The sequence below is a fragment of the Asparagus officinalis genome, chromosome 7, assembly GCF_001876935.1.
Source record: "Asparagus officinalis chromosome 7, Aspof.V1, whole genome shotgun sequence".
NCBI classification, from domain to species: Eukaryota; Viridiplantae; Streptophyta; class Magnoliopsida; order Asparagales; family Asparagaceae; genus Asparagus; species Asparagus officinalis.
In genome coordinates, this window is record NC_033800.1 from 67,970,048 (window position 1) to 67,989,626 (window position 19,579).

The 19,579-nt window shown below is 37.2% G+C and overlaps 1 protein-coding gene across 1 annotated transcript; it reads right to left on the reverse strand.

Moving 5' to 3' along the window:
• On the reverse strand, nucleotides 5,858-19,572 carry LOC109847294 (MDIS1-interacting receptor like kinase 2). Its single transcript, XM_020416530.1, has 5 exons — nucleotides 19,558-19,572; nucleotides 12,946-13,005; nucleotides 10,492-10,959; nucleotides 7,622-10,166; nucleotides 5,858-6,362 (listed from the first exon to the last, which is right to left on the reverse strand). The coding sequence occupies exons 1-5, from the start codon at nucleotides 19,570-19,572 to the stop codon at nucleotides 6,001-6,003; spliced, it is 3,450 nt and encodes a 1,149-aa protein (XP_020272119.1). The 3' UTR covers nucleotides 5,858-6,000.

The window sequence follows — 19,579 nt, forward strand, 5'->3', positions numbered from 1 at the left end:
GTGGGTGTGTGTAACAATGAGATAATATAATCAAATCTAAACTCAATATAAAAACTAGCTTTAAAGAAAGATAATCAAATAACTAAGCAAATGTAAAACTAGATAAGAGTTTAGAAAACTTCTCAATAGATAACAAGAGATGGAGGAAGAATAGTTGATTGCTCAAACTCCAATAGATGATCTCCTCAAGCTCTTGTGAAATTGATTTCTCAAACTCAAACTTCCAAATGCTTAAAAGCTTCTTAAACACACTTAAACCAAACTAAAACCTTGTTAAAACTCTTTTAAACTTGGTTAAAAACTCTCTTGAATGATAGAAAATAGTTATGTCAAAGGGGTATATATAGGCTTGAAGAAACCAACCCCAAAAACCCCAAAAAACCATTAAAAAATAAAAATCAGCAACTAGCCGTTACTNTGTAACGGTCGGTTGCTACAGTAACGGCGGTCGACCGGTGCGGTCGACCGCGAGCCATATGCAAAGCTGAGTATCTTCCAGAGAGTTTGGCGGTCGACCGTGGCGGTCGACCGCGGCTACTGTAGCACTGCGTATCAGTTTTGTAAAATCAATTAAAAATAGTAAAACATCTCCAAAAAATATGAAATTTTGTGAGAAGGTTCTAGATACGTAGAGTAACATGTTAGAGAAAGAATTTATGAAAAATAATTTCCCAGTTAAGAGAAATAAATGTTTGAACACAGATTTATAGTTTCTGAAAAACTACTGACATACACGATTTTGTAAAATCAATTGGGCACAGTAAATCAACTCCAAAAATAGTAAAATTTTGAGGAAAATTTCTAAACATGTAGATAAACATGTCAAAGAAAGAATTTATTGAATATCACTTCCCATTTATGAAAACTCAGCTATTTTGTAAAACATGCACGAACATGCACGAACGAAAAACATGATTTTGTAAATTCCATTAAACATAACAAATCAATTCCAAACTTGATGAAACTTTGCGAAATGTTTATAAACATGAAAAAAAACATGTTAGAAAAAGAATTTCTTAAATTGAATTTCCATTTGTGAAAACTCAAGTATTTTGCAAGTATGTCCAAAACATGAAAACCCAAAACCATGCATGTATATATATAACTATATATATACATAGAAACCAAATACGTGTGTGTATATGATATTGAGCTTAAGGTACTTAACACACATAATATAAAACCTAAACTAGATTACCCAAGTCGATCTTGATCTTCAATAAGCTTGACTTGGTACACTTTGCGGATGAAGCTTGAACTTGATCTTTAACTTGAATTGTATGTTGCTTCACTCCACAATTCCTCCAACCTCCATTGGATATGATCGTTATGGCACAATCCATCCATCCTCCAACACGTTGTTTGCCTAGAATAAATACGAAAGCACAAACACTAGACAAACAACATTAGAAGCAAATTATTTGTTAAACATCATCAAAACAAGAAGGCCAACATTGTGCACTAAGAAGAGGCGAATAAATTTTCCAAAGAAAGTCTTTTTAGCCGACAATATCAGTGAAATGCTATCAAATCCCATACCTTTGAAACGTAAAGATCCAGGTTCCCCCCATCATTTCATGTATCATTGGGAATACTCACATTGATAAGGCGCTGTTAGACTTAGGAGCCAGTGTCAATTTGCTTCCATATTCAGTCTACCAGCAATTAGGTCTAGGTGTACCGAACCCAACCAAATACACCTTACAGTTGGCTGATAGATCTGTCAAGGTCCCTATGGGTGAGTTAGAGGATGTTCTGATTAAGGTTGAAGATTTTATTTTTCCAGTAGATTTTGTAGTTTTGAAAACACAACATGTTTCCAATCCCAAAGGACAAACACCTGTCATCTTAGGACGACCTTTCTTAGCCACTTCTAATGCTCTCATCAACTGTAGAACTGGTCAAATGAAGCTGCCCTTTGGGAATTTGACTGCTGATCTTAATATTTTTAATCCAGGGGACCAACCAAATATTCAGCCTCTAGAAATAAACTACATTCAGGAAAGATCAGAAGAAGAAGAAGAAGAGTCTGATTTGAGTTTTGAGGAAATTTTTGATGAAGAGTTAGAGTTTTTAGAAGAAGCAGATCAGGTCCTTGAGAATAATTGTTTTGAACTGAATTTTGAAAAACTCTTTCTTGATGAACTAAGATTTTTGGAAAATAAACAACAACCAAATTTTTACACATCAACCATGAATCTTGGGGTTGAGAAAATTGTTAAAGAAAAATTGGTTGTTAGAGAACAAACATTCACAAATCAAGAATCTAAGTCCAATATGCATGACACCAATAATACCTACCTTCCATTGCCACAAAAATCATTGAACACCCCGGAATGCTTAGAATTTCAGCACATTGTTGATTATATCATGTTGAATTTATTTAAAATCCGTGGGAGAATTTTCAGCAATAAGGTAGGATTCAATGTAGAACATGAACTCTTCATGTTAAATATTTCATTTTACATTGTTTATTTTGTTTATTTCAGAATAATAAAAAGAATTTATTCTTCTCTCATTTGAGAGTTTCTTGTTCAGTTGTTAAAAAAAAGAAGAAAAAAAAGAAGAAAAAAAAAGAAAAAAAAAGAAGAAAAAAAGAGAATAAATTTTTTATTTCATCCCCCTCAGACAAAAGGTAATTGCAGATTTTTATCAGCCGACCAAATGTAAGTGCTTCACTTCTTATCTGATTTACTTTATGCATCATAGAGTTGCATTGAGGACAATGCAAATTTTAGGTGTGGGGGTGGGAATTAGTTATTTTTTCTCTTTATTTTACATTTTTAGTTACATTCCCCCATTTTTTTCTTTTAAAAAAAAGAAATTATAAAAATATCGTCACTTGCCAAATTGATAGAGTTATGTAATAATTGATTTATTTGATAAATTTGAAAATTTCTAATCCCTACTTGGTTATTTACTTAAGTTCATCTTTTATGATAACTCTAAATAAATTTCTTAAGAAATAATTTTCAAAGTAGTATACTTTACTTAAGCCTTAACTTGGACTTTTATTTAAAATAATAAAATTTTTGCATGCTTAACTTAGAGTTGAAAATAATTTTTTCAAAGTGTCTTGATTTACATATTTTCAAAATATATATACATATAAAAAAAATTTGCAAAAGAAGAGTGCGAAAAATGGGCACAAAAAAAAAAAGAAAAAAAAAACTCTTGAATTCAAAGTGATTCTATCTTATAAAGCCTAAGCTGACCGGGTAATTAAGCCCAAAGAGTATTTCCATACTTAATGACCTAACCCCATTTGGGTTGGGATCCATTGGCCCAAAACTCGTTAAATGGTCACTTAGAAAGCCCGTTAAAGTAGAAAAAATCACCAAGGAAGAAAGAGTAAAAAAAATTAAAAAAAAACTAATAAATGTTTTATAGTTGTATATATGGTCTTGAAAAATATTTTAAATCAAGCAACTTAAAAATTATTTAAAACAAAGAGTTAGCATGTTCTTTTCAAAACTTTTAAATTAAATTTCTAAGTTTGGCTTGGTTTTGTATTGCTACAATGAGAAGATTTTCTTGAAAATATACCTTAGAGTTATATATAAAAATGTTTTCTTGAGTGATAACTGGCTCTAATTAGATTATCTAAGAGTTATCAAGTGAATTTAGTTATTTACTAACTTCTTTAATTTGGCAAGTTGACCGAATTTTGTGGGTATATTCACTGCAAACCCTCACGAGACTACAACTCGTCCACTAGGGTAACCTAGGGATTTAAAGGCTTGTTGTATGCGCTAAATATAACCGCGATTCCTGCGAAAGTGAATTAGGTTTTCTTTTAGTTTTCTTTCTTTGCTAGAGGACTAGCAAAAGTTTAGGTGTGGGGGTATTTGATAATCACATTTTATTATAATTTTATACCCTCATTATCTATTTTATATGAATAAATATATTACTAATAATTGTTCTTATCTTTAATTGCAGGTTAATGAAGAATAAATCTCAAACTCTAATTTCTCAACAAAAAGCCCTTGATTTAATGAAGAAATGAAGCCGTGAAGCCCAATGAATTCTTTCAAGTATTTAATGAAGAAATAAATCAAAGCCAAAGCCCAAGAGTCCAAGAAAAGCCAATGTCCAAAGTCCAAAAGCAAATAACAAGAAGAATCTGCGGACAGCAAAAGGAGAAGGGCAGGCATCGATGCCTGCATCGATATACTGGGCAGTTAGTTACGAATCTAAGGTTAAAATTTGTTGTTTTTGGATAAGATTTCAATCCAATGGCTCTCATTCACTGATGTTTACTTTAAATAAGGGTAGAGAGTGAGGGTTTAGAGGTGTGAAAATTTTTGTAACTCTTTTTGGAGAGGAGGGCTACTCTTAGTTGAGAAGGCCTTCCAAATTTATAACTTTTTGTTACAATTAATAATAATAAATTTTTTACCACTTTAAATATTTCTTTTATTTATTGGATGATGAAGATGGAGATGAAGAATTGTTTAGAGGTTTGCATTTCTTTTTTTTTCTCTTTTATTTCTTTTTTATTGCTTATTAGTTTAGATTTATTTCTATGCTTATAGTTAGATTTTATTTTCTTGTTAAATAGCCAAGAGGCTAAAACCATCTTGCCTTAGATTTATTTCATGCTTATAGATTAGATTTATTTCATGCTTATAGATTAGATTTATTTTCTTGTATTTAATTCTTGTAATTTATTTTGTAGTTTAGATTTTGTAATTTATTTTGTAGTTAGATTTTAATTTCTTGTACTATTCACCTGAGGCTAGAACCCTCTTGGGTTTAGTTTTTCTTTTTGTTTATTTTTATTTTGTTTGATTCGCCTTTAGGCTAGAACCCTCTAGGGAATCACCATTTTCTAAGAAGTGGGTTCAATTTTAGATTACCCATATCTATAATTGAATCCACCATCTTTAATTTCTTGCATTTTCTTTTATTCTTGAATTTTATTTTTTTTTGATTTGTTTCTCAATTTTATTCATTCTTCTTTCTTGCCTTATTGATCACATTTGTTCTCAAACACATTGATCTACACACTATCTTTCATTATCTCTCCACAATCACATTCACTCATCACTCCTTTTTGTCACGCACACAACATAAGAACCGATTTTATATTTTTTCCTACAAAAACACATTCCTCGTGGGATCGATATCTTTATACTATAACTTGACACGGTTGTGCACTTGCAACCTTTTTGGTACATGTTTATGCCGCATCATATAGCATTGTCGGTCGATCGGTGTCAACCATTCGATCGACCGACCAGAGCCGATTCTTCCATTTCGTGATTCTTCTGTTTTTCCTGCTTTTGACCTCTTTCGCCGACACCAACGGCTCCACCCATGTTTCAATTCTCAAGCTATCATGAGAATCATCTATCCTCAAGCTCCCATGAGGATCGCTAAGCTTCCGAAGTAGAGAGAAGATACACCCGTATCACATTGATACGAGTTACCATGTAAAAATCATTTTAAATGTCCGCCAACCTCGTCAAAATATCTTGTTCATCTGCTGAAAACCTCCCTTACGCCTAGAATTCCCCTTTGGATTTTGATGGGTGGCCTGTGGGCCTGATGGCTATGTTCTGAGAAGCTTCTCTTTTTGGATCCTTCGTATGGAGGCCACCACCGTCAATTTCCTTTTTGGCAAGCACAAAATTTTCCTAAACACCCCGTACGTCTCTTAGACTCAAAATCTTAATCCTAATCTTTGATTCTGTCGGCAACTGTTAAAACAGTCCAAATCCATGGACCCCATAATCTCGGCGTTTCATTCAAAAAGTTTTACGACCGAATCTATCATATGAGATTATGTATGTTGCTTGTTGTTGAGCAAAGCACAAGGAAATGAGAAGTAATCCATTTACACTTTAGAGAGTGTAGTCAATGAGGAATAAACATTAATTTCCCATCCTTTCAAAAGCCTTTTTCGGACATACATACACGAATATTGACGAAATCTATAATTAACTTCTCGTCAATAATACCGATGTCGATGAAATATCACAATATATGTTACATCTAACAATCTGTAATATCTGACAACTTAATAGCATGTAGAGACTTGATAAAGGGTTGTGGGTTTCGGGGAATTAGCTCCTGTGATACCTGCATCATCGATGGGCGAGCTTGTGGATCAGTACTTAAACATTTCACTGAAACCCTGGCCGCAAAAAGTACTGAATCTGCAGTGGGGAATGTAGGAAGAGGTGGACGATGGTCCATGATATCGGGTAGTAACACATCTTGATCTGTTGTCGCGGATGATGATGATAGAATTGGGATGAGATCTGATGGGTGTCTTCCCATTATTATTTCGAGTGTTAGTACTCCAAAACTGTACACATCGCATTTTTCGGTCACCCTCATTGTGTAGGCAAGTTCTGCAGTGGACAAGGAAAACAACAAGAGGCGTCAAAACTCGCATTTCGTGTTGTTATTGATACTGTCTGTACCATAAATCATGCACAAATTTCACGGTTTTCTTCGAAAGCTTGCACAGTCCGGAGATTTGTTTATGCTTTTACCTTGGTAATGCTTATATTGAGGAGCTAATTCATATATGATCAATTTGAGAGGAGATGGTTTAAGATTATGTCGAAAAGAAATTTACACCTAGGCGAAATTTAGCAGAGAGAAATGACGATATGGTGACTTAAGAAAAGGATTGTACAAAAATGAACTAGTAACCATCATGGTGAGTGTTAATTTAGTTACAGTAGAGCAAGTAACTCCGATCCGTTCATTCATGGCCAAGCAGTGAAACTAGTTGGTTGCTTACTGGTAATAGACAATGTCAAAGGTAGAGGAGAGAAATATGCTTGAATGAGTGTTTGAATTCTATTTCTCAAATGGAGAAAGTAACATTTACAGAGAGAAATTGAAGATTTTAGCCTGAAGTTGTGCATTGAGATGTCAATATCATTTCAAAGAATTTTTTATAAAATTAATTGTCGATAGTCCCCTCTACTATAGCCTAATTGCGGATATACCCATTGTAGTTCTATTTGTGGATAGAACCCTTGAGTGAACTTCTTCTATAGCATTAAAAAAAATCACTCTGAGGCCTATCCTCACTTGGGCAAATAGTACGGGGCTCTATCTTGATCTGCCACTATTCTTGATGGTACAGGGGGTCTATGTGCAATTTACCCTTTTTATAAAAACTTCTGAACATTTATTTCCCAAAAATAATAACCAAACACAAGCTTAACATAACGTGGGGAATCAGGAATTGGCTTTTAATTTCATTAAGTCTTTAACGTAGGAGCTTAATATATCTCAAGTCTTCTATTGGAAGACAACCTAAGCTATCATATTAACATAATTTCACAAATATTAAACCTAAAATTGGAATTAAATACGTATTGTAATATGTACGATGCATATCAAGCAATTATTTCACATTTTCACCAAAACTGCATCCGAGAAGTATCCAAGCGTATCTGATGCTAAAAGTAGAATATTAAAAAAAAAAATACGCCATTTTTGATCTATATCCATAATCAAGAATGCATGAAAGTATCCTGCGGCTATATTAAAGCTATTTATGAAGTAATGCACATGCATAAGTGCTATTAGTAGAAGTGTTAATGCAGCATAGGCTTAGGTTTATGCTATCTGGGACGTAATAGAAACTTACCTGGGGCCACATATCCATGAGTTCCTGCAACTGAAGTCCAATTCGACGAGTTAGGCTTCAAAAGCCTCGCTGTCCCAAAATCCGATACACAAGCCTTATACTCAGAATCCAGCAGAATATTTTTACTCGATACATCACGATGAATAATCGGAGGACTACAATCGTGATGCATATAAGATAAAGCATATGCAACATCTCTGATAATGCTCACTCTTCTGTTCCAATCCAAATCCATGGCTCCTTCATCATTATCAAGAATGCTCGCCAAGCTTCCCCGTTCCATGAGCTCGTACACTAGAAACTTGCATCTATTTGTTGAACAGAATCCATAAAGCTTCACAATATTGCGATGGCGAATCTGGGTAAGTGCTTGGATTTCATTCCTGAAACTTTTCTCATCTGCATTATTCTCAGCTAATGGGTGGATTTTCTTTACAGCTACAATTTCTTGTGTGGGCAGAGTTGCTTTGTACACACTACCATATCCCCCCATACCAATCAGGTATTTTTCATCGAAATCTTCTGTTGCTGTAACTATATCGTCGTATGCAATTTTCCCATCAAAGTTCCAAATCGCGAAAGTATCTCTAACGCTTGCTTCTCTTGTGCCATTCTCGGTTCCTTTTGATCTCTTCTTGATAAGGATCAAACTTAGAAGGAGAAGAGACAAGACACCGATGACAGTGAGCACGACAGCCAAAATGAATTTCTTGGAATTTTTTTTATGGGTGTTGCTATTGCTTATGGAATTTGACTTGCAAGGATGCAGACCTCGAATTTTTCCACACAAATCTTTATTGTGCGAGAATGAGGCCTCTGATGCATTCTGAAAGAATTGAGTGTCAGGGACCGGCCCTTCGAGGAGGTTGTATGATAAATCTATATTTGATAGGCTAAGTAAGTCCTTGAATGAAGATGGAATTGAGCCTGATATCATATTGTGAGAAAAGTTCAGGTACTGTAACCTCATCAAGTTTCCAATTTGGGCTGGTATAGTGCCACTGAATGAGTTGCGACTCAAATCCAATGACTGCTGCAAGCTTAGGAGATTGCCAATTTGAAATGGGATGCTACCGTTCAGATGATTATTGCTCAAATTCAAGAATAGGAGCTTAGAACAATCACCGAGTTGTTCTGGCACTGAACCTGTCAAGTTGTTTGATGATAGATCAAGAAACTGGAGCTCTGACAGTTTACTGATTCCAACTGGCAGTTCCCCTGTCAATTGGTTGTTGCTCATATTCAAGTTGAACAATGATGTCAGATTACCGACATCTGCTGGTATCCCTCCATTCAACCGATTCAAAGATATATCTAATACTCCGAGCCCAGATAAGCGAACCAATTCAGATGGAATTCTTCCACTGATATTGTTATTTGAGATCCTTAAGCTAGTTAAGTTAGAGCATCCTCCCCAGCTGGGTGAAATCTCACCAGAGAGCTTATTGGAGCTCAGATCAATATACACTAAATTCGGGTGAACTCCAAAGGCATCGAAGAAGTTGCCAGAGAGGTTGTTACCCTCAAGACGAGCTCGAATCAAGCTAGTGCAATTCCTAATGCTCCTCGGTATTTCACCTCGGAACTGATTGTAGCTCACAACGAAGAACTCAAGAGCTCCCCCTCTGCAAATATCGGGCGGCAAAGAGCCTGAAAAACTGTTGTTACTCAATTCAAACGATACAAAGTTGGCTAGTTTCGAGATTCCTGGAGGCAAAGAACCTGAGAGCTGATTCAGAGACAATCTCAGGTCTACTAAGCTACTGAGATTTCCGAGAGACGAAGGAATTGGGCCGGTGAGATTGTTTATCTCAAGAATTAGCTGCTGCAGGTTCCGGAGATTTGCCAACTCCCTTGGGATCGAGCCCGAGACTTGATTGTTGGGGAGAGCAAGTGTGGTCAAGTTCCTCAGGTTCCCGAGAGCAGGAGGAACCGACCCGGTCAGTAGATTGTTGGCGAGGTCGAGATAGGCTAAGCTGGTCGCGTTTCCGAGCTCGGGGGGTACAAAACCAGATATTTGGTTGCTGAAGAGGGACAAACGGCGGAGCGACGACATGTTTCCGAACGACGCTGGCAAGACGCCGGCGAGGCTGTTCCCCGAGGCATTCAGCAGCGCCAAGCTCTGGAGCTCGCCGAGCTCCGGAGGGATGGAGGAGGAAATGTGGTTATATTGGAGGTACAGAATCTCGAGGCTCACCAGGTTCCTGAAGCTCGAAGGGATCGGACCGACGAGGTGGTTATCAGACAGCACGGCGTGCATCAGGCTCGTAAGGTTTCCCAGCTCCGCAGGAATGTCCCCAGACAAGTGGTTGGTGTAGAGATACAGGTGCACCAGGTTCCCAAGCTTCCCGAGCTCCGGCGGGATGCTACCGGACAACCGATTCCTGTACAGATACAAGAGGGAGAGCTCCGTCCGCCGGTGAGGTCGTTGTCGTGCAGGCTCAGCACCCTCAGCTCCCTCAGGTTCCCGATCTCGCCCGGGATCCCGCCGGAAAGAGCGTTGTCCGGGAAGACCAGGTTCTGCAGCCTCACGAGGCCCCCGAGGCTGGAGGGGATTGAGCCCGAGAGGAAGTTGTCGGAGAGCTGCAGGTCGACCAGCGACGTCATGTTGCCGACCTCCGGCGGTATCTCGCCCAGATTAGCTCGTTGTTGAAAACGCTGCAGCGTTTTCAGCGTTCGCAAGGTTTCCAAGAGACGCGGGGATTCGCCCTGAGAGGAGGTTGTAGGAGAGATCAAACGCGAGGAGGGCCGCTGAGCGTTTCCGATCTCCGAAGGGATGCTGCCGCTTGATCTAGGTTCTGGTACAGTGCGGAAGCAAGCGAGGCCGGTGAGCGTTGCCGAGGGGCACGGGGTATTGGGCCCCGTCAGGCCTGTTTCGAATACAAAGCCAGCCTCGACAGGCTTCGGAGCCGGCCTATTTGGGCCGGAATTGGGCCCGAAAGCTGGTTGTCGGGTAGGTATAGGTCCCTGAGTCGATGGAGCAGGCCGATCGTCCCGGGTATCGGCCCGTGAAGAAAGTTGCCGGAGAGATCGAGATGAGTCAGGGAACCCGAGAACGGAGCGAAGTCCAAGGCGTCGAGTCGGCCGGTGAGGTTTTGGGCTGGAAGCCCGATTTCGGTGACGAGGACGTAAGCCTGGGCCGAAGAGTTGAACCGGGTACAGGTGAGGCCGGCCCATGAACACGGGGGAGTAGAGGGGGACCACGAAGAGAGTGGGGTTTGGTTTCGGAGCGTGGATTTCCATTGGAGGAGAGCTCTTAGCTGGGATGAGAGTGATGCTGTGGTTAAAATGGGAGGCGGGGCTAACAATAATATCAACAGGAAGGAGAGAGGAGATATCATTTGTTATTATTATTATTATTATTATTATTATTTCCCCCTTCTCCTTCGAAGAGCTTTCAGTACGTCTTGGCCGTTGTTGGGATGAGACTGACAGTATTTAAAGGCGAGGAGCGTTACAATTTCAAAGTCAGGGTCAAAAAGCTTGATGGAAGGAGGAAGAAGCTGAGTAGTTTCATACCCCTAGAAATCTTTTTGGAGGATCGCAGACTTCTTGATTTTAGAAATCTTTTGGAGGTTCTTAAAACCTCCGTCGGCACTGCCTGTCACAAGTCAGCATAAAGGAGGAAGACTATGTTAGGTAGTTGACAACGAGTGTAAAACATAGTTGGATCCACATGAAATATGAATCCTATTATTATATACTCGTTGGGGCGTCCCCACTGCGACGCGTTGCATCGATCTCATCCCGATGCAATGATAAGTAAGCAATGGTGGTTTGCTAGGGCGTCACCCTGAAGCGATGCATTACATTGATGTCACCCCGGTGTAATGACAAGTAAGCAAGGGTATTCCAAGAATCTACAATCCTCTACTAGGGTACCTAATAGTATTAGGTATAGACTAGATCAATCTAAAAGGGGAAATGCTAGGAGACTTTTATAAGAAAATAGAATTAGATTAGCTACTTGGAATATATGTACACTTACCGAAAAGACAATGGAATTAGCAGATGTCATGATTAGAATAAAGATAAATATAATTTATTTACAAGAAACTAAATGAATAAGTGAAAAATCTAGAGAAATTGAAAACACCGGATATAAACCTTGGTACACGAGAAAAGAGAAGAATAGAGAGAGGAATTAAAGATACTCTTAATATTTCTTAACCAGTCTATGTAATTAGGATCGGTTAACTTGTTCTGTTCTGATATGATTTTTAAGCCAGACCTAATGGTCTGAAAGAGATAGGAAAAAATATTTTAGAAGATGTTTAATACATAAAATAGATTTGGATCATTTTCATCTAAGTTATGTCTCCTATTATTTTTCGAGTCCCTCAAAACCTTATAAGAGGTGATCGGAAAACAACCCCTTGTTTTTAAGTGGGATCAAGATCCAATTATCATTGAATGTATCAACCTTAACGTATGCTAACAAATTGATACATTCAATAATTGGTAGACAACTTTTATCTTTTATATTCTTGTAATTCTTGATATAATTTTACTCCTAGTCTTTTATGACCTTGATGTATGCCAACAAATCACAAAATGCTAGTTATGTTTGGACCCATCATTTCTTAACTGGCTTAAATTTAACTTATACAAACTCTTGACGTATGCCAACAAAGTCGCATAACCAACTTAAGCTATCCTTCTATCAAATATACAGATGAATACTACTTATCCATAGAATAGTTATGCCTTGACGTATGCCAACAAATATAGTATTTATAAGCTTAATAGTATTCAGCTGAAATGATGGAGGGCTACGGACAATTTCACAAATCTTTTACCGTAATCAAACTTAATATAGTTAAAAGATGCTCTATATTTATACTTGTAATAATTAAACTAGCCAGGTAAGCACAATATTGGTGGAAGGGTTCCGAGCTATTCACGGGGAATATTCATCGGATTTTAATTAAGTAACCACCGCTCTTTAAGACTATAGCGCGAAAGATTGGGCATCACCCCTAATCTTAAGTTGGGCATCACCCCATGAGCTATATCTCATAATTACTTTTATTAACACTAGTTAAAAGTTCATTCTAAATACATTTTTAACTACTTTAGATTTATTTATCTTTTACACTAACGCTATGTTAATGTCGGTCTCACCACTCTATGGTCAATAAAATCTTATTGCCATATCTTACAAAGTTTAAAAATGAGTTTTTATAATAAAAACTATTCTCTAGTGAGATAGAGATATAAACTTTATAGAATATAACACCCAATTGTATTGACATCTACAATTGGGGTACAACCAACATATCAACATATGTAAAAGCAATATGGAATGGTAGTGGACAACTAAAGGAATAACATACAACTACACTAATTATATTTTGACAAGCAATTTGCAACTCCTTGCAGTGCTAGCTCCCTTACAAACCCTGTATTATTACAATCACATATTCATAGGATGTGCAAGCCCCATTTATTATGAAAAAAACCATCTCGTAGGATGAGTAATAATATTGCATTGAATATAAAATAAAAGCTATAAATAAAATAACTAAACTAAACAACCACACCCCTCCACAGCCGAATAAGGGTCTATACCCGTAGGCGTAGCCCATGATCGATGAGAAAGTACCTAAACCCGTAGGCGAAGCCCATGCTCGGGGAGGGAAGATGTCGTAAATAATATTACATATCTAGCTATATTACACCAATACAATAAATGCAAGAAAATCGTTGTCCACTACCATCCATAAACATAACATTCATGCAAGATGATATAAAACATATAACTTAATCAATATTAAGAAATATGCATCTATCTAGTTATGCAACAAAGATATAAAACATATAACTTAATCAATATTAAGAAATATGCATCTATCTAGTTATGCAACAAATTGAAAAACTAGATAAATCAATATTAAGAAATATGCATCTATCTAGTTATGCAACAAATTGAAAAACTAGATAACATAGGGATTATATTAACTCAAATAGGACTATCGTGCTTCTAACATACAACTACACTAGTTGTAAACAAGTGTTTTGCAATTTATATAAGTGCTTTTACTCCTAAAACTTATGAACCAAAAATCATATTTTTGAATCAACGACCAGTATAACTCATTACAAAACAACTTGAATAAATTAACTAGTGTTATGGTAATTTACCATTTAAAGATAAAGATGTCGAGAGATTGCCTTCATAGGCCCAAAAAAGCTATGGTCCAAACCAACTTAGCGGCCCAGAAGCCCAGCCAAGAGCAAGTCTATTGACCCGTCGAGGAGACGAGTCATCTTCTACCGACTCGAAGTGCGGGATTAGTCAGCCCCTCATAAGTTGAGACGACTCCCCAAATAATCAGCTCGACCACCTTCTCGGCAGCTCACTTGGCCAAAAGCTCACTTGACTGACTTGTCGACAAATCATAGAGGCGATCCACAAATCGATACGTCTACACGAAAGGGATAAGATCCAGCTAAGCCACATTCAGATATACATCAATCAACACCACAGTTTATCGAGCGATCTTATCAAGATCTCAACTCTGATAAACCTCGTGTGAAAATAGCTCACTCTGCCCACAAGTCACTTCCCAGAGATCACTAAGATACTCTCCTGTGCTCGAGTGACTTCCCCTCTAGTCGCCAACCGCCATCTGGAAAGGGAAGGAGGCACAAACTGTCGGTCTATCCCCCGTCCTGTCTCATCTATCGAATCTGAGATATCTCCCAGACGTCCTATCCTGTGCTCGAATAACTTTCCTATTGTTGGCCTCTTTGTTTTGATGATGTTTAACAAATAATTTATCACTAATGTTGTTTGTCTAGTATTGGTATATTTCTATTTATTGTAGACAAACAACGCATTGGAGGATGAATGGAATCAAGCTTTCACGATCATATCCAATGGAGGCTGGCAGAATAGTGGAGTGAAGCAATACAATTTAAGTTGAAGATCCAAGTTTAAGCTTCATCAGCAAGTTTACCAAGAAGAGCTTATTGAAGATCAAGATCATAGCTTGGGTATATTTAGTTTTTAGGTTTATATTATGTGTGTTAGTATTTTAAGCTCAATTATATACACACATACACATTTTGGTTTTGTATATATATAGTTATATATATACATATATGTTTTGGTTTAATTTCATAGATATGAAACAAATATATATTCATATACATACTCATATGTTTCATATTCTATTGTATTTGTGAAAATATTATATTCTTAGTTTTTAGACTTAATAATAATCATATACATCTTTTATTAAGTCTACAAAATCATTTTGTAATGTTTCAAAACATGGTTAAGCTAAAATGTTAAAACTCATGTGTTTACATTTTCATGTTTGGACTATTTTAAAAAATGATGATATTTTTCATTTGGGAGACCCTTTTTAAAAACCAGTTTTTGTAATATGTATATTATCATGTTTACAATCATTTTCCAAAGTTTTATATTTTTCTGATTTTATTTGCTATTTTTAAAAGAGGTTTGAAAATCAGATTTCTGTTTAAAATAGACTATGTGCATGTCTTGAGTCGACTCATGAACAATGTTGAGTCGACTCATAAACTGTTGTATAGTTTACATTTTATTTCTGATGAGTCGACTCATAACATGATGAGTCGACCCAGACAGGTTGAGTCGACTCATGCTTATCATAAGTCGACTCATAAACTGTGCTGAAAAATGTGTTTTGTTTCTGCTGAGTCGACCCATGACTTCATGAGTCGACCCATGCATGATGAGTCGACTCATGAATTTTATGAGTCGACCCATAAGTTGGTTTTTAGCCTGTAACGGCTACTTATGAGTCGACTCATGAACAGTATCGAGTTGACTCATAACACTGTAACGGCTATATTTTCAGATTGTACTGTTTTTGGGTTTTTGGTCTTTTTGCCTTGTTTTCTCTTAGCTTTGGGGTTCCTATAAATACCCCCACATATCCTCAGTTCTAAAGATAACTCAATAGAATGTTTTAAGAAGGTTTAACAAGGGTTTAAAGTTTTGTTTAGTGTTTGTTTAAAAAGCTTTTAAGTAATTGAGAATTTGTTTTGTGAAAACAATTTCACAAGAGCTTGAGGAAGATCATCCATTGATGTTTGAGCATCCAACTCTTATCCCTCTCTCTCTTGTTATCATAGAGAAGTTTTTCTAAACTCTATTTCTAGCTATTTATTATTTTGTTCATAACTTTCATAAGCTAGATTTAAATTGAGTTTGGTTTGATTTAATTTATCTCTTTGTTCACACACAACCTATTGAGCTTATTGTATTTATATTCATAGTATAATTTAGGGTTGTGGGTTTGTGACTTAGAGTGTGAGCTTTCATTGTGTTCTCATCCATATTAGAGAACAATCATTTGTTATATTGTGCTTATTGTGAGATTCACTTTGTAATACACTTGTACACCGAGAGGAGTGTGTGATGAGAGACGGGGTCGTCCTAAGAGGAGTGCAGTAGGTGGTAATGCCTAGAGAGATGTTGTAATTCCTAACACTTGAGGGAGATACAGACTAGAGACCAACACTTAAGATGGTGTAAAGTGGGATTACAAGAGTATGAGATTATAAAGTTTTCGGTTAGCTAACAAACCGAGTGTGAGGTGTAAATGTTATTCGGGTGAGTATAGAAAACCCAGTTGTGATAGTGGATTTCTCCCCGGGAGTGGGGAGCAGAGACGTAGGACAGAAGGTCCAAACTCCGTGATCATATTGTGTGTTTACATTGTTTATATTATCCTATCACAATTGTATCTTTAGTTTAGATTGTTTATCCTTGTGTTAATTTATATATCCTTTCATATATTTCATCATATACCTCTTTGCTAGGATATATTTCTTTGTTCATATTGCATATTCTTGTTCATAACATATTGTATATCTATCTTGCAAAAATAATATTTGAATTAGTTTTAATTGGCATTTAAATCAGATTAGATTAGCATAAGACCCTAATCACCCCCCTCTAGGGTCTAACATCCGTCAGCCACCAGCCGACATCTGTAAAGTAGAGGATGACTCGGCAGCCTGTCTGCTCACCCCGAACCACCCTCCTGTGCATAGTTAAAGCCAAAGGTCAATCTCAGAGGTGACAGACTATAAAAGGAGGTGAGGGAGTAAGAAGAAGAGGACTTTTTTTCTTGAACTCTTTGAAGATCTCTAACTCTTTTTTGGCTAAAGCTCTAAGTAATTCTAAAAGCTAGGCCTTCTTTTAAAAAGTTAATAAGAGTAATGAAGACGGGGACCTCAATGATCCTCGGACCTTCCCTCAAACCCTACTCAAGTTCACCAGTTGACTTGACCGTCGGAGGTACCACAGGGGAACCGATCCCCGCCCTCTTACTGGTTTCTTCTTGCTTGTGCAGAGGGATCGGGAATTCCAGTCCAATGATCGGGCACAAAGTCGGAGGAGGAAGCGGCCCCACCTCTCATCCTCTTCCTCTTTCCCGTCAGTACGAAGATCACAAGTGCATCCCTCGGCGGAAAGACCCCATCGGCTGTGTGATATCAGGCATCAACAAATATGATTTTTGAGGGTGTTTGTTGTAATTTTTAAAATTCTAAGGTGTTTGTCGTAAGTTAACTTTTTTTATGGTCATTCTTGTAAGGTTTTCACTTTTTAGTGTTTTTTGTATGTTTTGCATTTTTGGGTGGTTTTGCAATTTTTGAAAATTTTGTGAGTTTTTTTTATAGTTTTGTAATTGTTGGGGTGTTGTTTGTAATTTCATATTTTACAAGGGGACTTTTTATAAATTTTTTGATGTTAGGGGTTTTTGATAAGTTTTGAAACTTTTCGGGTTAGTATGTGCATGGTTAAATAAACCAAACCCACCCCCCATCCTAACATTTCATTTGGTAAGTTTATCTTCGACATTTATGATCTTCCACTAGAAGCTCCACGAAATGTTGCTGATGTAGATGATGACTCCGATGAAGAAGATGAGTTACAGACTCAACAAACTCAACGAGTAGCTGCAGGAGCTTGGAGAAATTCTATGGCGGAGGCCATGTGGGATGATGGAAGTCGAGTCACTCTAGGGATTTAGATTTTTATTTAGTTGTAAAATATTTTATTATTTGAGATGAATAGTGATGTTTTATTGCTTTATTTTTATAGTTATTACTAGACTAATCAATTGCTTATCAATCTTGTATTATTTTTAATATACAATTATCAATAATAATAATTTATACCCACCATTACCCCCACCAAATTATCCTACCAAATTATCCCACTTCATAAAATTATCCATCATTATCCCACCAAATTATCCTACCAAATTATCCCACTTCAAGAATTATCCATCATTGTTCTACTAAATTATCCCAGTGTCAAAAAATTATCCTACTTTACCAATTATCCCAGTTCTACTTAAAAAGTTCTATGTGACTAACCCCCCCTAGTGAAATTATATGCTGGGTTTAGATAGCTTTTTTTAAGAGGGAAAGGGAGGAGTTGGGGAGGATACAATGCTAATCATCTTGAAACTTTGTTTGTTTACGCTTTGTAGTAAGTGAGGGGAAAGATTGGTGGGGTTAAAAAGATGTAAATCTTCTCACTTTCTGAACCTTCACAAAGTGGACTGATTGGGAGGGGAGCGGTTGGATTTTAATTGAATTGCTTCATTCTCTTCCTATTTTTCACTCTAAACAAACACAATTAAGTTCTATCACTCTCATTCCCTCTATATTCTCTAGTCGTCTATCCAAACACAACTAATTACATTATACTCTTTTCCTTTTCAGTCCATCCTTTTGGGTTTAGATCAATCATCCCCCTCTCCTACCCTCTTCTCTGTCCAAATTGATTGTTAATATGATAATAAATATGGTTTTACCAATATAATGTTTAATCCCCTTTATCATTGTATCAAACAAGCTCTAAGGATTAAAAATGTCACAACAATATGATAAATATATATTTAGATATTTTGGACGCTGATCCGGATATTTCTAGATAACCATATCTGTAATCATGTCCTATCGGTATGGATTATAGCAACAATATCCGTATTGTACATGGATACATATATCTTCTCAAATGTAGGCATTTTTGTGCACTCCTATGAGAAGGCCATGACCTTGGCTAGTTGCGCCTAAATTAGGCCTTGCATGTAGGGGTGTTAACGGAGCGGATACGACTCGGATATGACACTTACCATATCCATATCCGCTTACCCATCTCGGATACGGATACAGATACAGATATATGTCGGTAAGAAAAATTCATATCCATATCCGCCAAAATCGGATACGGTTACGGATATAGATGCGGACATATAAACGGATATGCGTGTGGATACAAAAAGGATATGAGAAAACTAGATAGTATTCAGAAAAATATAGTCAAGTGATACAAAATGAGTTCGTTAATATGTTCATTATGATTGAAAAACTAAGATTAGACATCTTGATCATTAAAGTTAACCACAAATCCATAATCTAAGAATCGAAACTATCGTAAGAGTGTGACCAATATGTATTCGGATATTTTCGGATACGGATATGGATATTTCACTACAAAACCATATCCGTAATCATACCCTATCGGTTGTAGATTTGAGTAACCATATTCGTATCCTAACGGATACGGTTACAGATATTTCCTCGAATACGGATACGGTTTGGCACCCCTACTTGCATGGCCCAATTTCATGCATCTACGTCTGGCAAGATTAAATATGTTAATAGAGTAATAAATGACTACGCCCAAACCCGGTCCACTTCCGACCTCACTAAAACCCATTTCCATGCCCAAAACCCATTAACAACAATGAACACCCGGGCCCACCACGGCCGCCTCCTCAAGCTCGGCCTCGACGTCAACCGCGTAACCGCACCAAGCTCCCTCACGGCTAGCGCTACGTCCACCCCCCACCCTGGCCTTCAAACCTACCCCCCGCGTCTTCGAACGTGTCACACCCACTCCACTCCCCGTGACCCGGTACCGTGTACTCCGCCATGGTTCCG

What these genes read in the sequence shown, in the direction of transcription:
- LOC109847294 (XM_020416530.1), bottom strand. An exon ending in GTGTAGTTGTATGTTATTCC is followed by an intron (nt 10,960 to 12,945) that starts TTTAGTTGTCCA and finishes TAATAACAAATG; the next exon opens with ATATCTCCTCTCTCCTTCCT. An exon ending in TGGCTTTGTATTCGAAACAG is followed by an intron (nt 10,167 to 10,491) that starts GCCTGACGGGGC and finishes AATCCCCTCCAG; the next exon opens with CCTCGGGGGCCTCGTGAGGC.